The following is a 24,005-nucleotide window of genomic DNA, read 5'->3' on the forward strand; positions in this document are numbered from 1 at the left end:
GAAACTCCGTCTCAAAAAAAAAAAAAAAAAGTGAAAGCTAAAAATTATCACAGTGAATATGTCAAAATTAAAAGTACAAAACAGAAGATGTAACTTTATTACATATAGATATATATAAAGGTTCACTATAAGCAGGAAACTGTGTATTATTTTTGACTATTTAAGGCAAGGGAAGAGTAATAGTAATGAACCAATTAAAAAATTTTATCCTAGGGTCTAGGTGCTTGATCTCTACTATTTATATACAATTACATCATGGGTAAACCATTCAAGAAATAAATTTTTGCTAACTACATTTCAAAGTCGTCACAACAGTCAACCCGTGGAAATAAAGCATTCTCATTCAAAAAAAATTTTAAACATAGCAGAAATATTTTTTCCAGGTTAGATGTTTTTTTGCCTTTGAATTAATTTACCTAAGAATGATACATATCAAAGCATCATTCTTCTCCAGTTCATGAATAAAGAAGCAAATGCTAAAACAACCTATACCACATTCTGGGATATTTTTATGTTAACTGGAGAGTAGTCTCCTTGAGATGAGATTTTTTTATACAGATGACTTTATACAGATGACATTTAAGTTTAAATGCATTTTTTTTTTTTTTGGCTGGGTGCAGTGTCTCACACCTGTAACCCTGGCATTTTGGGAGACCAAGAAAGGAGGATCTCTTGAGCCTAGGAGTTTGAACTCCTAGCCTAGACAACAAAGCGAGACCCTGTCTCTACAAAAGTTTAAAGTTAGTCTTGCATGGAGGCATGCACCTGTATAGTTACTTAGGAGGCTTAGACAGGAGGATAGCTTGAGGGAGGTCAAGGCTGCAGTGAGCTATGATTGCACCACTGCACTCCAGCATGGACAACAGAGTGGGACCCTGTCTCAAAAAAATAAAATAAAATGCAAGGTTTATAACTTTGTTTTTAATACAGAAAGTCTATTCTGTATTATATGCAGACTAATGTCCTAATACAGAATAAGGACGGTGAGGGAGACAGGAGAAAAACACTGTTTTGTTTTTTTTTTTTTGGGACGGAGTTTCACTCGTTACCCAGGCTGGAGTGCAATGGCGCGATCTCGGCTCACCGCAACCTCCGCCTCCTGGGTTCAGGCAATTCTCCTGCCTCAGCCTCCTGAGTAGCTGGGATTACAGGCACGCGCCACCATGCCCAGCTAATTTTTTGTATTTTTAGTAGAGACGGGGTTTCACCATGTTGACCAGGATGGTCTCGATCTCTTGACCTCGTGATCCACCCGCCTCGGCCTCCCAAAGTACTGGGATTACAGGCTTGAGCCACCGCGCCCGGCCAACACTGTTTTGTTTAAAAGAAAAAAAGTAAAAATACATTCAATGTATGGTTTATAATAATTGAATTTTAAAGCATAAGATCTCTGAATATAACTCTATACTTTCTGCACAATCTTAAAAGTGAACTCTCTTCAAATTGTAATTTAAATTATGTTAAGTCTGAATACCTATATATACTTTTCTATACCTAAATACATATTTCCATATTATATACATCTAAATACCTATATATATATTGCCATTTCAATTTCAAGTGAAAAAAGAACAGTTTACATCAAGAATACCATTTTTTTCATATTTGAAAGAAGAATGAAAAATGGAAGCTCTTTTAATGTAAAATTGCCATGGTTGGTTAGCTGAAACAATAGTGGACACATTCCCAAAACCAAGATGGATATGAAAAAAATAAATAGCATAATATCATAAAATTTGTAGCTTACTTTGTGCCTTTTCACAGAAGTTTATCTGAAAGCCTAAAGTAAAAAAGATAAGTTCCCGTTCATTTACTGTAAATCAAACCAACCAAAATTGGAACATGACATTGCATTTTTATATTACATTTTGATTAAAATGAATTCAAGAACAGGTCAAATCATATTACACCCACCAGAGACAACGATAACACATGAGGTTTCTTTAAAAACTTAGCTCTTTCACAGGTAGATGTACTGTATTACACAGCACTGAAATTAAGTTTAAATTGTACTGCACTGTCTCAATCTTTATTTTTCATATTTAATAAAAAGAATAGCTATAAGCCCTTAGAAGTTAACGGTAACCTTTAAGATAGTTATGTCCATTTTTTCAATATTTTCAACCTACAAATACAACATATGAGTTACTTAACTAGCTTAAATTACTGATTTAGAGTTACCCATGATTAATTACCATCTATGATTCAAAAGTTTTAGCAGTTCATAAATTGTGAAACTTACACACACATAAAACATTTCCTAGTAAATCAGCTAACTTCAAACAATAAGACAAAGAACTGCTGAAGAGGGGCTGAAATTCTAAAATAGGCATGAAAAAAGATAGTGTCCCTAGGAATGAGAAAGCCAAGTACTTTAGAAGTTATAGGAAGAAAACCTGTGACTTCCCCCTAGAAACTTAAACACATTTTCCAAATCCAGTTGGATCTGGGTATACCTTATGTATACATTGTATAGAGATGTAAGTTTTAATAAGATGCACCCAGTAAAATAAGCCATTTAAAACAAAAGCCTTCACAAAATATTCTTTCACCCCTAGTTTAGTGAGTAGATTATCTGGTTAGTGGTCTGTCTATGCTTGTGTTTATTATTGTTTTGGGGAACAAAATGGGGGAAGTAAACTTATAATAACTTCGTGTTTAAACAAATTCAATCAAAACCTGCAGAAAAAAGAGCCAGGACTGAAGGAAGGATAAATAGTCTTTCCTATCAAGTTATCAAAATTCTTAGGATTCTAAAATATCATCTATAAAGAAAAAAAACTGAAAAATGCTAATGTAGCTACTTTGACATGAAAGTGTCTTTGGTGCACCACCACCAAAGTAATCCACTGCTGACTACCTAATCACACAAATGACAATGCAGGAAGAAGTAAGAATGGAGACTTCATGGGAAAAAAATAGCAGGGCAAACCTACAAAGTCTGGCCCTGGTCTCTCTACCACTGAAGGTCAATATGCTGCCCCATCAAACGTGCAGTGGGAACAGAATTCAGACAGAAAAACAGAGGTGTATGGGTCTTCTAAGCCTAAACAACTAAAAGACCCCTCCTAACACGCAAAATGAGCTGAGTACGTTCAGGAAGAAAACGGTTCTCTGGAAGTAGCAGGCAAGTCTTCCCCGAATCTCACTGGAAAAGGGAAGGTGAACCTCACCTTTTACTACAACTGGAGAGGTGGCTGGAGAAACAGCTTTAAAACAGTAATTACTCTTTTCTTTGTAGCTCTAAATACAGAGAATGATTTTAACTAGGTAGCAAAAAGAAAGAGGTGAAGAGGTGAACAAAATAGTAATGTGGATGCTGAAAGGAGCAAGAAAACAAATTTGTAAGGTAGACAAAAATGAATGAATGTGTATGTAAGGTTGTGTCAAAAAAAAAAGTTACAGTGCTTAATCTGTGTATACTATGTTAAAAATGTTAAGGTGTATGTGGCTGAGAATGACAGAATGTCACCAATGACTGCTCTAACACATTAGAAGCTAAGCCCCAGTTTAAGTGCTAAAAAAATTCTCAAAACCTGAAGTTCTGTTACACTACAGAATCTATATAAGTAGCTAAAAAGGAGGTGGAAAGGGGATTAAAATTTTCAAAGCCTAAGTACAGACTTGCTCTTTGTATCTAATTACGGAGGAAGTGACCAGGTGAATGAATTCTGGGGTCTCATCCAAACATCCATCTCCCCGCATTATTTCTCACTAAGAAAATACTAGGTAACTAGCCCAGAGTCTACTGACAAGCAAGGGCTAAATTAACTGGAACACACTGGCTCACCTTTTCTTCAGTATTCTATAACTTTCTTAACATTATCAATTAAATTAGGTAAGAAGCTTTTTTAGCTAAACTGTCTAAACCTCTAAGACCTGCAAAAGTCAGAAAGTTAGTGCTTCTAGTACAGATTTGGGAAAGTATCAAATAGCTCCACTAGCTCATACTCAAGGAGCAAGGGTGGACAAAGGGGACAACCAACAATCTTGTACAAGTGAAAGATGGTGGGAAGGAAAATTGAGGAAAACTTCTAATATCCTCAACTTTACAAAAAGCAAGTTCATAGTTATGCTATAATATTCATTAATATTCACTCACTTATGTTCAATTTTTTCTTTTTCTTTTTTTTTAGAACGAGGGTCTTGTTGTCTACCATGCTGGAGTGCCGTGGCATGATCACAGCTCACTGCAGCCTCAAACTCCTGGGCTCAAGCAATCCTCTCATCTCAGCAGGTACAAGCCACTACGTCCAGCTAATTTTTGTATTTTTTTGTTGTAGAGATGGAGTCCCAACATGTTGCCCAGGCTAGTCTCAAACAATCCTCCTGCCTCGGCCTCCCAAAGTGATGGGAGTATAGGCATGAGCCATCTCACGTGGCCCATATGTCCAATTTTTGATCTCCCATGACTCCTAAATTCTGACTTCCTATCCACTCACTTTAAGTCCTACGTCTCTGGAAGTACTAGATAATCAGCTGAACCTGTTGACAGTAACTGGTTTAAAAGTCTTGTGTGCCTCAGTTTTTTTATATCTGGGTGAACTATCTGTACCTTGGGGCTTAATCTGACATGATCCTCCACTTACATTTTCCCCATTGCAAGTAGGGGTAAATTTGAGTCTTTTTCATTTTTCCTGGCCCCAGGCAAGTTTAAGTAAATCTTAGAATAAATATCAAAAATAATATTTAAGAATTTAAATTCTTAATTCTTGGCATTGATATTTAAGAATCAATATCAAAATGCATAGGACAGAATGCTAGTAAGCCTATAAAAGAAATAAAGCTACATGGGGTTTTTTCCTCCTCCTCTTTCTCTCTGGGTCTCTCCTACCCTCATTCCCACATTTGCCCCTCATTCTCACCCTCTTACCTCAATTTTAAGATCTCTCATATGGCCATAACTTGAAACCCACAATTTACTATTCTTACAAATACAGTGAGGTAAGAGGCTGTTTAGGATGTAAGTGCATATAAAAACAAAAAGCAAATAGTATTTGACAACATAAAAAACAAAATGAAGCATGTTAGGAGACCAGAGTTCTAGTTCCAACTGTGAAACTGAAGTCATTTCACTTGAGTTCTAGTTTTGTCATTTTTAAATAAAGATTATTATCTTAAGAGTTTGGAAACTGTGTGCCTAAATCTGATTTTGCTTGTGTAATGGCCATTACGGGGTTTTGTAGTTATCTCCATTCCCATTCCTCTAGGTTGATGATATAATCGGAGGGTCCGGTGCGGGGCATAAGTGGTTTCCTACCTCGTCAGTAGTTCCTTCTGATTCCCTGGACACTCTGGATTTTTCCACTGCTGAAAGTGCATTATGAACTACAATATGAACCTACACTAGTGTAAAGAAAATCAGAGCTGCCTTACTGGGTCAGGCTCATAGGCCATGCCACAGTCTTTCTTCCGTCACAAGCATGAAGGGTCTAGTTGTCTGACACCTTCAAACTTCCAGCCTCAAAATTCTGTCATGTGCCTTACACCACAGCTACCCATAGTATATCATTATGGCTCTGCTATCTAAGGTATTATCTAAACTTACCCTAAACTTGTATGTTCACTGTGCTTAGAGCAAGTTCCACAAGATTTATTTCCTGCTAGTTTATTTCTTTCAGATTTTCTTAGTTGAGGTTTCTCAAACTTTATCAAAAGGGAACCACCCTAAGTTAGCAATTCCAGGTTGTTTGCATCATCCAAAACCAGTCAGGATTTGATAAAATACTAATCAAATCCCTTCCACACTATAAAACTCAAGATCTTGTCCTCCTCATAATGCCAGCTCTTTTTCTTCCTTTCAGCAATGACCACCTTATTTATTCTCTGACCACAAAACTAAATGTCACATTACCTCCTCAAGCCTGTTCAATGAAGCACAGTATGCTCAGAGACAGTAACTTACAATTATGTTCCTTTGGGCAAGTATCTAACTTCTATGAGCCTCAATTTCCTCATCTGTGAAAAAGAAAATAATACCCAAAAGAGCTTTGATGATTACCTGGGAAAATGTATCTAAAATGGCCAACCAAGAGCCTGGACTAATGCAGGTTATTATCATCACAGGCATTATTATTCCTGTTCTCTCCCTCATGGGAGCAATAATAGCACCTTCCCTATCTTTCTGTGGCTCACCAGACCAGCTTAACCTACACAAAACCAGTCTTTCTCCTTTCTTTCCCAGTCACCTTGAGAGAATTAAAGGGCAAGGACTCCAAACAGCCCTGGGGATCCCCACCCCACACTCTACACCTCTACCACAGCCCTTCCTAGGCACAGCCTGGTATCCTGAGGAGTCTAACAACCCCCAAAAGATAGGTATTTCCCCAAGACAGGCATATAACCAGATCCCTGGAAAACTGCCAAAAGCATCAGGGGAGCCACTTAACATCACTTATTTCTTTAGTAAAGCCAGGTAATCAATAGACAGAGGCAAGTCATATATATATACATTATAGTCATAGGCAAGTTTTATATATATATATATATATATATATATATGCGTGTGTATATATATATATATATGCACACACACTTTGGCAACACTTTTCTTGATTCCTCTTTTATAAATGTTTGAGCAATTTTGAGTAAGATGAAATACAATACAGCTTTAAAAAGTGGCTGTGATGTCCACTTTAATCTTCTTTCTCCATGAGGGGTAATAACGTGTTGCTCTTAAAGAACCAAGATGCATATGATGTAATTGTTTTCTTCATTGAAAAGGCCCACCCTGAGTTGTGTAAACTACTGGCTCATCTCCCTTTCACTGTGTAGCCACAAGCTAGGCCAATCTTATGACTCCTTGTACTTGAATACCTTCCATTAATATAAGCACATGTTAAACTCCCAACCTTACCAAGAGTGTGAAGAGACAGCTGAAGACTTTCTGGAGTTGGGAGGAAACGGCTAGAAGCTAACCCATTAGCAAAAACAGTAATTTGCCCAGATTACAAATTTAGCCAGAATGGCAACATTTGTTAAATTCTATGCCAAATGAGTTCCATATATATATATATATATATATATACACACATATATAGTGTTAAGAGGATTCTATTACCTTTCAAATCTGCACTGGTTTCCTGTAATTAAAGTCTTCTACTTACATGGAGATTCCCAATCAAAATGTCTCCAGATTCAAAATGCCACTGTAAACCCTCCAGCAAGTTTAGAACATTGTAACATAAAGTGCACCATTCTTGGAGCACCAAGGCTCCAAAATCATCTCAAAAGGTGGCTGGTTGCTTGGAGCTTCCGCCCCCTGACTGAAATCTAAAATAATCTCTCTCTTCTATTCCTGAATCTGCATCACTTCTGGCAAAGATTCTTCCTTCAGACCTGAATGGCCAAAATGACTTAAGTGAGAGCTCAGAGAACCATGTAGTAGAGTATTAAGAGGAGCAAAGGCTACCAGTCATGCAGGTGGTTAAAACCCACCCTTACTGGAACAAATAAATGTCTATCCCCAAATCTATGAAAGGGACTATGCCCACCTACCCTTACAGGTGGTTGTGAGCATCAAACTAGGTAAGAACAGTGAAAAAATGAGTTGTGTTAACAGTTTCTTTTTTAAGTTTCAATTAAAGTTTCTCAGATTGTATCATTTGTGCCCTCTCCATGTACTAAAGACTACAAAGGAGACTGACCTGGATTATGTAGAATGGAGTTAGGATTATGAGATCCAGACCCCTAAAAATAAGGAACCGGTGGGCTCACATCAATCCAGCTTCTCAAATTCATGAAAGAAGAAAAATTTACTAAAAAAGAAAATAACTCAAAATACAGGGTTAACTAATATCCCATCTTCAAGTTTCAGCATACATTCACTCGAGTAAGGTATATTAGAGGAAAACGTGAAAATATATATATTCTAAAAGTGAAGAGAGATGTTTTTCCATTTTTTTACTTTAATATTAGAGTTGCTCTAATTTTTAAGGGAACATAAAAAGAAATGCAATCTGTGCTTTCAGGGGGTACTAACTTGCTGAGGTGGACTTGTATGAGGTTCTGTTAAACAGTAAAAGAAATGTTATGCAACACACTGGGAAGCAAGCAGTTCTGGGGTTTGAAACTCTTACACTGTCTGCACAGTTCAGTTCTTTAAAATTAAGATAAAGTTCTCCCATGGTTCTCGAAAATCAGACTAATTGGTAAAAACAGATAAATAGAATCAAAAGCAGAACATTTCGTATACATTTTATATTCAAATACTACTGGGAGAAATAACTACATTTACTTTAAATCTTCCTTAACTTTTTCGTAACAGATATACCTCATTACATTCTAAAGTATCAGTGTGTTTTCTAAAGCAAAATAAACCTATCATCTTTTTACTTAAAATAATATATAGAAATGCTCAGCAAAGGGTAAATAGCTAAGGACTGGATGAGTCCCAAAGTTTTCTGTTATACACCTATATTTAAGACCTAAGAAGAAAAAAAAAAACTGCCTAGATCAGCACTTTAAGAAAATCACATGCACCTACAACATATACTTTGTAACTATTACTTGTAACAAGTATTTTACAAACAGCTCAGTGTTTTTCCGAAGCAATTACAGATTCTATTCTAACAATTTTAGGAAAACATCTATTGAAAACTGACATTTCTCAGGTAAGAGATCTTTAAAATCTATTACATTTTAAATGACTAGTAACTATAGCAGGCAAATAATCATGTCTAATAACAATCTATATATACTTACAGATATTTTATAATATAGCATTTTCACATGCATTGATAACATGATTCTTACAACAGCCCCACAGGTTAAGCATTAACCCTATTTTAACAAATGAGAAATTTCTGAACAGAGAATTCAGAAAAGTTAGGTAATTTCCCTAAAGTCACAGTGTTTGTAAAAAGCAGAGCAATTACCTTAACCATGGTTTTCTGGGTCTAAGACCAGTGGTCTTTCCACTTCAACATCCTTTTCTTTCTTAAACATTACTGCATGCTATGGGAAAGCTAGCTGCTACAGCTACTAGTGAAAAAGGAATGATCCTGCCTATGCAATTTCATTAGAGAAGCTGCTGAATTCCCAACTAACTGGCAAGCTCGGTTAATCAGAATATGCTATTCTCTAACATGCCAACCATGACGCTATCTAATACTATTTGCTATCCATATCTGAGATAATTACCTGGTATAACAGGATCTTCTCTATATAGGATTCACACTAACTTAGCTAAAGTCACTAGGCTTTAGATTTGTCACAAGAGAAAACTCAAGCCATGGCTAGGAAGGTTCTTGAATGTTACAAGTCAATTCCATACTTTAAGTTGACTACAATTTCTTGGGCTAAAGAAACATACTCTTCCACAGAATGAGGCCTTAATATGCAAGAAATTTCCCTATTAAATCTATCTAAATTAACAAATTATTGATGAAACATTAAGAATAAAAATGTTTCTCAGAGTAATTCATTTGAGTATTGTTTCCTCTCTCAAACGCAAACTCATCCTAATGTCAAATACATTTTTATAAAACCATTTCCCTAACTTGGCAAACAGATTTACATTTTGTTAGTTTTAGTCATCAAGGAACCAAAGCATAAGAACTACTCAACTTATAAAGGTTGGGTGTGTCTGTGAATGGACATGAGAAAAAAATGAGTCGGAAAGAGTGAAAACACTCAAATCTATGAGTAAAAACAAAATTAGCGGCTATTCCCTATTATCTGAGGGACAGTGGCAAAATGGCCAGATTAGAAGCCACAACTGTTAAACATGCAACCAAAATTAGATCTGTTGACTACTGTTATAAAGTCAAATTCACTATGAATCCATTCCAACCATCTAGCCGTCCCCTATGGAAAAAAACGAGTAGAGCAAATTGATAGCTAGACTTCTTTTATTTTTATTTTTATTTTTTTAATTTTTTATTGTGAGATGGAGTCTTGCTCTGTTACCCAGGCTGGAGTGCAGTGGCGCGATCTCAGCTCACTGCAACCTCTACCTCCCAGCTTCAAGCGATTCTCCGCCTCAGCCTCCCGAGTAGCTGGGACTACAGGCATGCACCACCACGCCCAGCTAATTTTTGTTTTGTTTTTTTTAATAGAGACAGGGTTTCACCATATTGGACAGACTGGTCTCAAACTCCTGACCTCGTGATCCACCCACCTCGGCCTCCCAAAGTGCTGGGATTACAGGCGTGAGCCACCGCGCCCGGCCTGATAGCTAGACTTCTGTTTCATATTGTTCACATTATAATTCATTTGAGAATCCTCAGATCCAGAAAAAAAACAGATTTGGAGTTTGAAGCAGAATAAAATCTCATCTAGGATACTCTGAAAAGACTGCTCAATAATGAAAAGTGGGGAAATCAACAGGCTAGAGAAAAGGATGGGACCCAGTAATATGAAGCTTAAGAAATTGTGTGGTAACTAATGAGAGGTTAGGGACTCATTTACTAATAATAAAGGGGACCATTAATGAGACTATAACAATTTTGTCACTACTAACAATGATGGCTAATGTGTATTGCATCCTTACTATATGCCAGGTCCCAGGCTTACTTACAAGCAATCTCAAAGCCACCTGTGAGGTAAGCATTATTTCTACTTTTCAAGTGAGCAACTAAAGGTTAAGTACATTGCCCGTGGTCACAAAACGCATACCTAAATCCTGGCCAAGGGATTCAAACCCAGGACTCCAGAGCTCTGGCTCTTAAGTAGTGTATTAAGAAAACAACATTGCCCAGCCTGGATAACTCTTGGGCCACAAACATCAAGCCATGAAAAAATACCCAAGGTTATCCAGTGCCCACCACAGTGCTTATCACATAAGAGGATATCCAGTGTCTACTGCATGAAACATTCCTTATGTCCCACAACTGAATCCTGCTGTTTCAAAGAGCATGGTCATTAACAACTCCCAGAAAGGAAGTTTTTTGAGTGGCAAGTATAACCAGATTGGGAAAGAAGGAATGAAAGTACATCAAACATCTTCTCAGGCCCACTCTGTAAAGTCTGACCTAAAGGAAAAGAAGATCCTGTATGGGAGGTATGACTCTTAACTGAACAAAACAAAAAGATCCTAAATTGCTGCTTAAGATAAGCTTTATAACTTAGACTGTGCTAGACAAGACCCTGAGAATTTCAAGCACTTCTCTTCATTCTGACAAATCAAGAATTTCGAAAACAAGATATAACTAACAAATTCCTGAATGAATTAAGACTAGACACAATATTGATACAAAAGAAAATTCAGCAGTAATTCAAGGAGAGGTCTTAGGTCCTTTTCCCATCTAAATTGGGTTCTGCTTATTAGAAAGTTTGGTTTACTGGGTATCAACATACAAGGGTTGAGGAGAATGGAGAGCATCAGAAAAATTCCTAACCACACGACTTAAGAGTTCCTAGAACACTCTGAGCCCTTCCCTGCTCTGGAACCTTCATACACACTGTTCCCTCTGTCTAGAACCGTCCTCCAGCAAAAGACAGTTAGCTTTCCAGACAAGCCTTCTCTGACCATCTTATCAAGTGGACTGCCCTCTGTTATCTTCTATCGCAAAACCCAGTTTGTAACCTTTATTGCTTTCCCAACTAGGAATTTTTAGTGTTTAGCTAAATAGCCTTCCTCCCCCATCTTCACAGGAAAATAACCTCCATCAGGGAAGAGACTGTCCAATTCTCTATAAACTCAGCATAAGAGTTCTATGCAGATGTTCAATAAATATTTTTTGAACCAAAAAAAAATTGTACCCAGTTATTTCAAACTGTCAGCTTCCCCACCAATAAAACAAACAAACCACCTTCTTTTTATAAGCTTGTTAAGTCACCCATCTGGCACAAGAAATACAATCCTAAATTGTCATTTTGCCACTTCATTTACCCCCACTATTACCTAGATGGTAAAGCTGTCCCGTCAGGAAGCCAGACTTATACTTCATCAGTATAATGTGCTGTACAACACAGTGGGCATCCAATAACTAATTCAATTTTAAATTATCTTAGGCCTGCACAGAAAGTGTCCTCTAAGCTCTGACATCATCCTGCCTATATATCTATCACTGGTTTTTATGTATATTAAAATTATCTCACTGCGAGGGTGACAGGGATGTAAAGATAAATAAAATCCTGTCACTTCTTCCTGAATTATGACATGCTCTATAAACATGAAATAGTCAATAAATGTCTGTTGAATCTAACTAAATACAAGAAACCCTTTAAGAAGAATGCAATCAAAAAGTAACCATGGTCACACTGACTACCAAAGGTACCCCGACCCTTATTCTGTCACCAATTCAACATAAGCAGTTTGCTAAAGTTGTCAAGAGATTTCTGAGATTCCCTGTCTTAAAAATAGCATTACTACTCAAAATTCCCCAGTAAATTTAAGGAAATGGTCCCCAACAGGCTCAGGCCTGATATTTTCACAACACCCCCTATCAAGAGCCATACAGAGCAAATAGGCATTCTCAGTGGGCAAAGCCATTAATTAGCAGATCTGCCTCAGATGTCCAGACACGACAGTATCACTTTGACCTCTGTCTATTTCCTGTATCTCTCTATTTAAACCGAATTCAGTCTTCTGGGTTTTTTTTTTTCCCCTTCCTGCTAACACAGAAATCCCTGGCCTGGAACAAAATGCCTCTCCCAGGCCAATGGCAGCCTACCTACCTACCTTACAGGTGGCACAGGACTGAGCAACTCGCCCCCCACCCCCTTCCCTTCCAGCGCACAGAAACCCTGCAAAAGTTTGAAAACGCAGGTTCCAAGAGGCCCGCGGAGCCTGAGGTCAGCTCGGTGGTCTGGCTCCAGCTGTGCCCGGCGAGAGCCAAGATGGCCCTGAGCGGGGCCCACTGCGGCGACCGGGCCGAGGGGCGCCGGTCGGGGCCGCTGTCTCCGCCGCCCACCTGAGCGGCGTCAGGGACCGGGAGCCAGGCCCGACGCCCCTCCCGCCCCGCCGCAGCCCCGGGCCCGCGCGTTCCCGGAAACCGGGACCGGGCGGGCGCCAGGTAAGCGGCGGGCGCGACGGGGGCGGCCGCGGGGGCGGTCCCGGGGCAGGTGGGCCCGGCGGGCCGGCGGGGAGCCCGGCAGGGCCCAGGGTACAAGCGCAGGCAGAGGCCGAGGCCGGGGCCGGGGCCTGTGCAGGCCGGAGCCCGGATCCAAGCCGGGCCGGAGGCGGCCAGGAGCCGGGCGGGAAGCCGGGGAGGGAGAGAGGGAGACGCCGGCGGCTGCCGTAGCTTCTTCAGCCGGGTCCGGGGGCGTCCGCCGGGGCAGGCCGCGACGACGCGGGTTGCCGTGAGAGAGGGCCAGGGTCTCGGCGCGGCCGCGTTCCTTACCCTGCATGCTGCTGACGGCCGGGTGGCCCGGCGCTGGGGACCCTACGGGGCCCGGGGTGCCGCTGCCGCTGCCGCCCCCGGAGCCGCCGCCGCCGCTCGGGCTCGGAGCCGCCATTGTTGGGAGTGAAGAGCCGAGCGGCGCCGCGGCGGCTGCAATGCAGCAAGCTCGGCCTCTCGCACGGCCGAGGGGCGCGGCTTGCCCGCGTTGGCCCCGCCTCCGGCACGCCCTGGACACGCCTCTGGACACGCCCCCCCGCCCCGAACCCGAGGCGCAGGCCGAGCTAGATGCTGAGCTGCAGCACCGCCGGTGTCGGGGGTGCGCGACCTGGGAAGCCAACAACCGTCTTGGACCAGGGCTGCGGGCCCGCGGAGCCTAAAGTGGTTTGCAGAATTAAAAATCGTTTTGCATTTGGAGGGAGAGAGGGTACACAGCTTTCATCATTCTCATGGATGTATGTGACTCCCAAAAGTCCCCCTTCTTGGAATCGCAGAACCCAAAATCAAAATAGTAAAGTTGAAAAGGATCCCAGGGATTCCTTTCTCCTCCAGTCGCTAAACATCGCTTCCAGAGGGTAGTTACCTGTAGCTAGGTTACAGTCTGGAGCTCCTCTTAAGCTCAATACCCCAACCCTCTACACTTCTCTGAGGGGAAGGGGGAGCTCTAAGGGGTACTAACCAGTGCTACCCATGAAGCCATCCCAAAAGTACTGAATTAGTGGCTACGTCTTAACAATACCACAAGGTAATTCACATGCTCATTAAATTTGAGAAGCATGTCTTTAAGCACCCAACACTCTCCAGCCTCCTGAAATAATACTATCTACATCACCATCTTCCCCTAAAGGCACACTGGATTCCCACCGTCAAATCCTTTATATCTTGTATAAGACCAGCCATAGTCATTACTGTAAGTTACATAAAATGACAACCCCAAAAAACAATATGAGGTTTCTTCTATTGCTTTGCACGGAGACTTTTATTTTAGGAAGACAGCTGAAAGAAGAAAACTAGCTCTCTATGAGGCTAAAATTTGAGAGCCAACCACAATGTACTTGAAATGGTAAGACATGGGTTTCTAGCCAGGCAATCTTGCCTAAAATAGAATGGCCAGCTATCCTACATCCCAAAAAGTCTAAGCCGTGGAGATGGACATTTTCTGCCATTTAGAAGCATTGTGTGATGTATGCCTAGACTTCCTTCCCCAAACTCCTTCCACCCAGACCTTATTTGATGCTCAGGGTTCCTCACAGATTGTTGGAAAAATGTCCTAGGTCAAAATAGTTCTGCCTTCCTGTTCCAAACGCAACTTCATCCATCACCCTGATTGCTCAGATCCTAAAACTGACTAGCCATAAAAGTCAAGTGGAGAGGCATTAAAGACAAACTGAAGGTGAGAGCAAGTAGATGTACTTAAATGGGGAGCCTGACAGAATTCTCCTCCTTGTGCCTAGCTGACTGCTAAATATCTCCAAGTCCAGGTCGTATAAACATCACTGGATTCTCATCAGGAAATCAGTCGCCCACCTTGCTCTTTATGCTCCTAGGGCATCCTAAATGTGAGGCCCTTGAAGGGGAAATCTTATAAGAACCCAAAAGGAAAGATTCCCATCCAAATTATTCAGCTCAGGCAGGACATGGTGGCTCACCCCTGTAACACTTTGGAAGGTAGAGTCGGGCAGATCACTTGAGCCCAAGAATTCAAGACCATCCTGGCCAACATGGTGAAAACCAGTCTCTACAAAAAAAAATTTTTTTAATGAGCCAGGCATGGTGGCAACCACCTGTAGTCCAGCTACTCAGAAGGCTGGGGTGGATCACCTGAGCCTGGAGAGGTCAAGGTTGCAGTGAACGGTGATAACACCACCGCACTCCAGCTTGGGTCACAGAGTAAGAGCCTGTCTCAAAAAAAAAAAAAAAAGCTCAGAATACAGGCTAAATTTTCTGTCTACATCTTCTCCATGGTGCAGATGGGAAGAAAAACAATAAATGACAAAGAAAATGAGAAGCTATAAGGGGCTCTCTAACATTCTCTTCTTTTAAGGTACAGGTTGAAAAGTGGCTTTCTTTTCATTAGGGTTTTTATTTTAGTACCTGGAGACGTTAAGTATAAAAAAATCAAATCAAATACTTCCTTCAAAACATCAACACAACTTGCCAATGATTAGAAAAGATGGATAAAGAAAAACAGAGAGCCCCTTCCATACCCCCAGCAGGAAGTTTTATATTTCTTTTGGCTTGGCCACTTCAGCACACAGGGAAAAGGCTTCAACAGCCCCATAGTCAGCTGGCAAATGTCTCAAATGTAGTCTCCTATCATCATCAGGCTCTAGATGCAAGATGATCAGATAACAAATAGTTATACTAGAGCGATTTTCAGATCCTTTATTCCGGTACTTGCCAGTAGGGTTCCGAACCAGTTCCTGTGATCTAAATGTCACCTTTGTGTGTGTCTCAGTTCTGTTTTCCACTGCCTTGGGGACTGGAATGGTGCCAAGAAATGGCTTGGAGGACTTTAAGTCTTACCATTCCCATAAGCACCATGAACATCTTACTTCAATTCTTCAATGTGCACAGTTAATGTATTTACAGTCTTATGTAAAGTGCTATAAGTCTCCTTTTCTAATTATACTTATTTCCTTAACAGGAATTTTTTTTTTAATTTTTTTATTTTTGAGACAAAGTCTTACTCTGTCACCAGGCTGGAATACAGTGGCACCATCATAGCTCACTATAGCTGGTACCTCCCAGACTCAAGCAATTCTCCCACCTTAGCCTCCTAAGGAGGAGCTGGGACTACAGGCATGCACCACACCCAGCTAATTTTTAAAATTTTTGTAGAAACAGAATCTCATTATGTTACACAAGCTTGTCTCAAACTCCTGCCCTCAAACAATCCACCAACGTTAGCCTCCTAAAATGCGAGGATTATAGGTGTGAGCCATCGTGACTGGCCTTCACTAAGAATTTAATATATATTCTTTTAATGGAAATCTTAAAAGCAACACTACAGATTAGGCAACTACTAGAAAATTAATTTACACACACACACACACACACACATCCAATATTGTAAATAACAAATATCAAAGAAGGCTGGGGGTGTTGGTTCACGCCTATAATCCCAGCATTTTAGGAGGGCGAGGCTGGTGGATCACTTGAGTTCAGGAGTTAGAGACCAGCCTGGCCAACATGGTGAAACCACGTCTCTACTAAAAATACGGGGAAAAAAAAATTAGCCGCATGTGGTGGCTGGCACCTGTAATCCTAGCTACTAGGTGGAGTGAGGCAGGAGAATCGCTGGAACCTGGGAGGCAGAGGTTGCAGTGAGCCGAGATTGTGCCACTGCACTCCAGCCTGGGCAACAGAGCAAAACCCCATCTCTAAAAAAACAAAAAGAAAATTAAAAATATATACACACACTCACACATATACACACACATATGTGAAAACATTCAACCTAGCAAATTCATTAAAGGAATTGTGAAATTTAATTAAAAGAGAAATACAATAAATATATAGCTAATCATATTTTTTGTCTGATAATATCAAATTCTGAGTTTGTGATAAAACTGACATATACATGCATTGCTGTTGGTAACGTAAACTAGTAAGGTAAGAGCCAATAATTAGATCTGCATATGACACAAACGAGAAAGCACTTTGATTTGTTCAAACTGAGGAAGCTATGTATGAGCTTTTTAACTTTTTCTTATGCTCACATTTCTCTTACATGTTCATGTTTTATGATTTGTTATGGACTAAATTGTGTTCTGCTCCCCCTCCAAATTTATATGTTGGAGACCTAACCCCCAGCATCTCAGGTTGTGACTATATTTGGAGATAGGGTTTTTAAAGTGAAATGGGCCCTAATCCAATGTGACTGGTGTCTTTATAAAGAGATTAGGATGCAGACACACAGAGTGAGATGATCATCTACAAGCCACAGAAAGCGTCCTCAAAGGATACCAACTCTGCCTACACTTTGGACTTCCAGCCTCCATAATTGTGAGAAAATATATTTCTGTTGTTTATTGGTTCTCTTGGTACTTTGCTATGACATCCCTAGCAAACTAATACACAGTTTGGAAAAAACGAATTGCTTAAAAAATGTTAACTTTTTTGGTAGTAGTGGTGGTAGCTGGCATAATCATTGGGGAGACGAGAAGGCAATTAAGCAATATGTATGAATAACCACCAACTTCACATTTATATGTTTTTGAGGAAATCCCCAAATGGACCTGAAATGATCTTGTCTTCCCACTAGAGTAAATGAAAATAACAAATTAAGATAATTGCTAAAAGGAATGTATGGCAATATCAAAGTGCCCCATCCTGAAAGAGGCTGCAGAGAAAGACTAATGTCTGTGTATTCCTTGCTTAGAGAACTTTTATTAAGAAATCTAGCTTGCTTGTTCTTTTTGATACATATGTCAATGGTTAGATTAAGAATACCTTTTTTTTTTTTTAATGAAGTTTCACTCTTGTTGCCCAGGCTGGAATGCAAGGGCGTGATCTCAGCTCACTGCAACCTTCGTGTCCCAGGTTCAAGCAATTCTTAAGTAAATTGCAGATATCAGTATTATGCCCTCTTAAATACTGCAGCACTCATATAATTAGCTAGAGTTTGATATTTGTGGGGTTTTTTTGTGTTTTTTTTTTCGAGACAGAGTCTCACTCTTTCAGCCAGGCTGGAGTCCAGTGGTGTGATCTTGGCTCACTGCAACCTCCGCCACCTGGGTTCAAATGATTCTCGTGCCTCAGTCTCCCTAGTAGTTGGGATTACAGGCATGTGCCACCATGTCCAGCTAATTTTATATTTTTAGTAGAGATGGAGTTTCTCCATGTTGGTCAGGCTGGTCTTGAACTCCTGACCTCAGGTGATCCGCCCGCCTTGGCCTCCCAAAGTGCTGGGATTACAGGCATGAGCCACCACTCCCGGCCTCAAAAAAATATCTTTTACTTCACATTCCAAATAAAGAAAAAGTAATTTACAGCTGGATTTCAACTTAGGACCCCAATTTCAGCCTTTGGGAAAGAAACAAGAAGGATCAGACACCTCTATTTGGATGGAACCAGATATTCCATATAGCTTCAGCAACTATCTTTGACTGAAACACCCGCCTTCGAATTGCTCAGACACAGGACCAGGCCACCCAATGACTGATGTCGCTTCTTTAGGCAGAAGGCTGCAAGCTGTGCAAGTTTCTGGATATCATTTGAGCATTGCATTTCATTGGAAATTACAGAGCCTGTGAGAAACTTCGACCAGTTCACGCCATTAAAGAACCAAAGTTTCATCTGGTTCAGATAAAAGATGATGTTACTAATTTTTTTTTTTTGGTGGGGGGAGCGAGAGTCTTGCTCTGTTGCCCAGGCTGGAGTTCAGTGGCATGATCTTGGCTCACCACAGCCTCCATCTCTGGGTTCAAGTTATTCTCATGGCTTAGCCTCCCAAGCAGATGAGACTACAGGTATGTGTCACCTTGCCCAGGTAATTTTTTATTTTTTTTTAGTACAGACAGGATTCCACCGTGTTGCCCAGGCTTGTCTTGAATTCCTGGCCTCTAGTGATTCCCCGACCTTGGCATCCCAAAGTGCTGGCATTACAGGCGTGAGCCACCATGCCCGGCCAATATTACTAATTTTGACTATTAATAATCATGCATATGTATAAAGATTTATAAGCATGTGTTCATCACAACATTATTTATAAGAGTGAAAGAATGGGAATATGTCATTCTAAGTCATTACCAAAAGTGAATACCATGCTACCATTTATGATAGTGAATACCATGGTCTGACTAAATACAAACATAACACGAAGGTACATGATTTTGTTCTGCAAGAACTACACCCACAACCTGTCCACGTATTCTGTATTCCATTGCTCTACCCTCACTTACAAAAGAAAAAAAAAGCCAGCGTGGTGGCTTACACTTGTAATCCTAGCACTTTGGGAGGCCAAGGCGGGCAGATTACCTGAAGTCAGGAGTTCAAAACCAGGCTGGGCAACATGGTGAAACCCCATCTCTTCTAAAAAGACAAAAATTAGTCAGGCATGATGGTGCATGCCTGTAATCCCAGCTACTCAGGAGGCTAAGGTAGAATAATCATTTGAACCCAGGAGGTGAAGGTTGCAGTGAGCCGAGATCATGCCACTGCACTCCAGCCTGGGAGACAACGGGAGACTCCACCTCAATAAATAAATAAATAAATAAATAAATACAAAGTAACTAACTAAAATAGAGGGAAACGATCTTGGAGATTAACTGGGAAGGGGAAAAGGGAACTTTCTGGGGAAATGATCATATTCTATACCTTGATAAGAGTTTGGGTCACACTAGTGTAAGCACTTGTCAAAATGTAGCAAATGTATGCTAAAGATTTGTGCATTTCATTGTATGTAAATTTTACATCAAAAGAAAATCTGTAAACAAATATCAGGCTGGGGGTACAGTGGCTCCTACCTATAATCCCAGCACTTTGGGAGGCCAAGGCAGGCAGATCACTTGAGGTCAGGTGTTTGAAACCAGCCTGGCTGACAAGGTGAAACGCCATCTCTACTAAAGATACAAAAATTAGCTGGGTGTGGTGGCTCCTGCCTGTAGTCCCAGTGACTCAGGAGACTGAGACAGGAGAATAGCTTGAACCTGGGAGGTGGAGGTTATCGTGAGCTGAGATTGCCACTGGACAGCCTAAGCGACAAAGCAAGACTCTGTCTCAAAAAGAAAAAGAAATACAAATATAAAACTCCAGCTGATTATATGAGTACAGCAGTATTTAAGAGGAGATAATACTGATGTCTGCAGTTTACTTCGAAAAATGGTTGAATGATAGGATGGAGTGATAGAAAGATAAATAGCAATATGCCAAAACAAGCATAATAAAATGCTGAAGATGACATCTAGGTGGTGGATAGACTGCTATTAACTACAATTGTTTCAACTGTATGTCTGAAATGTTTTATAATAAAATATTAGGGAAAATAAAAAGCATGACAAAACTAAAAATGTCACACAGAAGTTAAACGTTTTGCTAAATTGTATTACTCCCGAGAACAAAACAGCAAACCAAGTACTATAACTTCTAACAACTAAGTCTGAATTTGTCCAACTAATTTAATTTACTGGGTAGGCTCTGATGAAAATAATGACTTACTGAAATGCATCTAAAAGAAAGGAGTCACCTACGGTGTAGCCAGGAAAAGGCCTCACATGCAAAGGCATGTGTCAAATGTGGTCTTACATGAGACAACAACAGGCATCTCTGGCTAACTCAAGATTGTAAAATTTAATAATACTTGGGGGAGGGCATTGTGGGTTTGGCTTTATTTTTAAGATTAGGTAAAAGTATCTGGTTTGAATTTAATAATATTGTTTTGTTTCATTGTGTTTTTTTAAGTTTTATTAGCCTATAATTCACATACCATATAATCCACCTACTCATAGTGTACAATTCAGTGGTTTTTGTACATTCAGAGAGTTATGCAACCATCACAACAATCAAATTTGGAACACTTTTCTCATCCCCATAGGAACCTTTATACCCTTTGCAGTTGCTCCCCATTGGACCCTAACTGCCCCTATCCCTAGCTTTAAGCAACTACGAATCTACTTTCTGTCCCAATATGTTTGCCAATTCTAGACATTTCATACAAATAGAATCACACAGTATGTGGTCACACAATATGTATCTAACTTCTTTCACTTACCATAATACTTTTAAGGTTCATCTATGTTGTACCACATAACAGTGTTTCATTTCTATGACTGGATACTATTATATTGCATGGATATATCACATTTTGTTTATCCATTTATCTTGATGGACATTTTGGGTCACTTCCACTTTTTGGCTATTATGAATAATGCTGCAATGAGCATTTGTACAAGTTTTTCTGTGGACGTAACATTTTCAGATCTCTTGTGTATATATGTAGGAGTGGAACTGATGAGTCTTATGGTAGCTCTATGTTTAACCCATTTTAAAATTGCTGCATCGGCCGGGCGCGGTGGCTCACGCCTGTAATCCCAGCACTTTGGGAGGCCGAGGCGGGTGGATCACGAGGTCAAGAGATCGAGACCATCCTGGTCAACATGGTGAAACCCTGTCTCTACTAAAAATACAAAAAATTAGCTGGGCATGGTGGCACATGCCTGTAGTCCCAGCTGCTCGGGAGGCTGAGGCAGGAGAATTGCCTGAACCCAGGAGGCGGAGGTTGTGGTGAGCCGAGATCGCGCCATTGCACTCCAGCCTGGGTAACAAGAGCGAAACTCCGTCTCAAAAAAAGAAAACAAGTGTTGGTGAAATTGCAGAGAAATTGAAACCTTCATACTCTTAGTAGGAATCCAAAATGATGCAGCAATTTTGTTTTGTTTTGTTTTGTTTTGTTTTTGAGACGGAGTTTCGCTCTTGTTACCCAGGCTGGAGTGCAATGGCGCGATCTCGGCTCACCGCAACCTCCGCCTCCTGGGTTCAGGCAATTCTCCTGCCTCAGCCTCCCGAGTAGCTGGGATTATAGGCATGCGCCACCATGCCCAGCTAATTTTTTGTATTTTTAGTAGAGACGGGGTTTCACCATGTTGGTCAGGATGGTCTCAAACTCCTGACCTCGTGATCCACCTGCCTTGGCCTCCCAAAGTGCTGGGATTACAGGTGTGAGCCACTGCGCCGGGCCACAACATTATGTTTTGAGGCATTTCATCTACAATATCCAATGAATAGGACATTGGCAGACGTTATACTTCTTATAAACTAAAAATGAAACATGTTCATTTCAAGAGAAGTTACCACAACATGAACTCTTGTGACCAGCTATCAGTCACTTTTGGTCTCAGCACACCAAATTCAACTAATCAAAGCTCAAGTAAAGCCTTACTCTTTTCCAAATTGTTCCATACAGAGTTGTCGGCTTACTCTAACCATCAGATATCAGCAACTAAATTCTGTTAGTAGTTGATGAAACATTTTACCAGCAATATAGAATAACTGAAAAATTCTTGTTAGACACATAGGAAATTACCTATTTTTAGAATGTTGAAAAGAATTAAATTAGCTGACATTTGGAATTAATGGCAAAATAAAGAATACCCAGGAAAAAATGTTAATGAGAGGGAGAGAAATGTCATCCCAGGCGTGATTTTTTTCCTTTGGGAGGCTGAGGCAGGTGGTCACAAGGTCTGAAGATCAAGACCATCCTGGCCAATATGGTGAAGCCCTGTCTACTAAAAATACAAAAATTAGCCAGGCGTGGTGGAACTGTAGTCCCAGCTACTCAGGAGGCTGAGGTGAGGCAGGAGAGTCGCTTGAACCCAGGTGGCAGAGGTTTTGCAGTAAGCCGAGATTGCGCCACTGCACTCCAGCCTGGTGACAGAGCAAAACTGTGTCTAAGAAAAAAAAGAAAATCAACATGAAAAAGAACAACAATGTAACAGAAAATTGGGCCAAAAATTAACAAATGGATCACAGAAAAGGAACGCAAATGTCTCTTTAAAAATGCAGAGATGCCGGCAGGCACGGTGGCTCACACCTATAATTCCAACACTTTGGGAGGCCAAGGCAAGAGGATAGCTTGAGCCTAGGAGTTTGAGAACAACCTAGGTGATGTGGCAAGATTTTGTCTCTACAAAAAAAAAATATATTTTAATTAGCTGAGCATGGTAATGTGCACCTATAGTCCCAGCTACTTGGAGGCTGAGGTGGGAGGATCACTTGTACCCAGGACACCCAGGTTGCAGTGAGCCACGATCATGCCACTGCACTCCAGTCTGGGTGACAGAGGAAGACTTTGTCTCAAAAAAAAAAAAAAGGTGTAAATTGAAACCACATTGAGAGATAATTGCTCAGTGATATTTCAGGTAAAGTTTGATAACACAACACGTTGATGAAACTGTGGGCAACTGACATTCTTCTATGTAGCTGGTGGGAATGCATATTGATACAGCTCAGTGAAGGAGAGGTTAACAATGGCTATCAAAATTCAAAATGTATACATCCTTTAACCCAGAAATTATACTTCTAGACATGGATTCCATAGTAAATATCTCCATTTTCCTCTGCAACGCTTATCCCACCTTGTCTATACCACTGACTCCCCCCGTGTGAGGACTTGTCTATACCGCTGACTCTCCGTGTGAGGACTTGTCTATACCGCTACCTTCCCCTGGGCAATAAAGCAAGACTCCGTCTCAAAAAAAAAAGAAAAGAAAAAGAAAACATGGAGTTGTTCCTTTGGCCACGTATACACAAATCTATAAGAAAGGTGATATTGTAGACATCAAGGGAATGGGGACAGTTCAAAACGGAATGCCCCACAAGTGTCACCATGGCAAAACTGGAAGAGTTTACAATGTTACCCAGCATGCTGTTGGCGTTGTTGTAAACGGACAAGGGCAAGATTCTTGCCAAGAGAATTAATGTGTGTATTGAGCACATTAAGCATGCTAAGAGCTGAGACTGCTTCCTGAAACGTGTGAAGGAAAATGACCAGAAAAAGAAAGAAGCCAGAGAGAAAGGTACCTGGGTTCAACTGAAGCACCAGCCTGCTCCATCCAGAGAAGCGCACTTTGTGAGAACCAACGTGAAGGAGCCTGAGCTGCTGGAACTTGTTTCCCATGGATTCATGGCATAGGAGGTGTTAAAAAAAATAAAAGACCTCTGGACTGTAAAAAAAAAAATGTATATATATATATATATATATATATGAGAAACAAATTTTTA

The 24,005-nt window shown here is 40.5% G+C and overlaps 1 protein-coding gene across 3 annotated transcripts in view; it reads right to left on the bottom strand.

Moving 5' to 3' along the window:
* Positions 1–13,464, bottom strand: part of MAP2K4 (mitogen-activated protein kinase kinase 4) — a 125,409-nt gene extending 111,945 nt beyond the window's left edge. For 2 of the 3 annotated variants that reach the window (XM_017531393.2, XM_037739575.1), the window contains exons 1-2: positions 13,287–13,449; positions 1,748–1,780 (exon numbers count right to left, since the gene is read on the bottom strand). In XM_017531393.2, the coding sequence (XP_017386882.1) occupies positions 1,748–1,780; positions 13,287–13,401 (148 nt within the window). In that variant the 5' untranslated portion in view covers positions 13,402–13,449. Of the gene's footprint in view, positions 1–1,747; positions 1,781–13,286 lie in introns of all 3 variants that reach the window. The other variant, XM_017531394.2, reaches the window with a different exon arrangement.
* Positions 13,465–24,005: the final 10,541 nt, after the last annotated feature.

Source organism: Cebus imitator, unplaced genomic scaffold (genome assembly GCF_001604975.1).
Source record: "Cebus imitator isolate Cc_AM_T3 unplaced genomic scaffold, Cebus_imitator-1.0 Scaffold72, whole genome shotgun sequence".
Lineage (NCBI taxonomy): Eukaryota > Metazoa > Chordata > Mammalia > Primates > Cebidae > Cebus > Cebus imitator.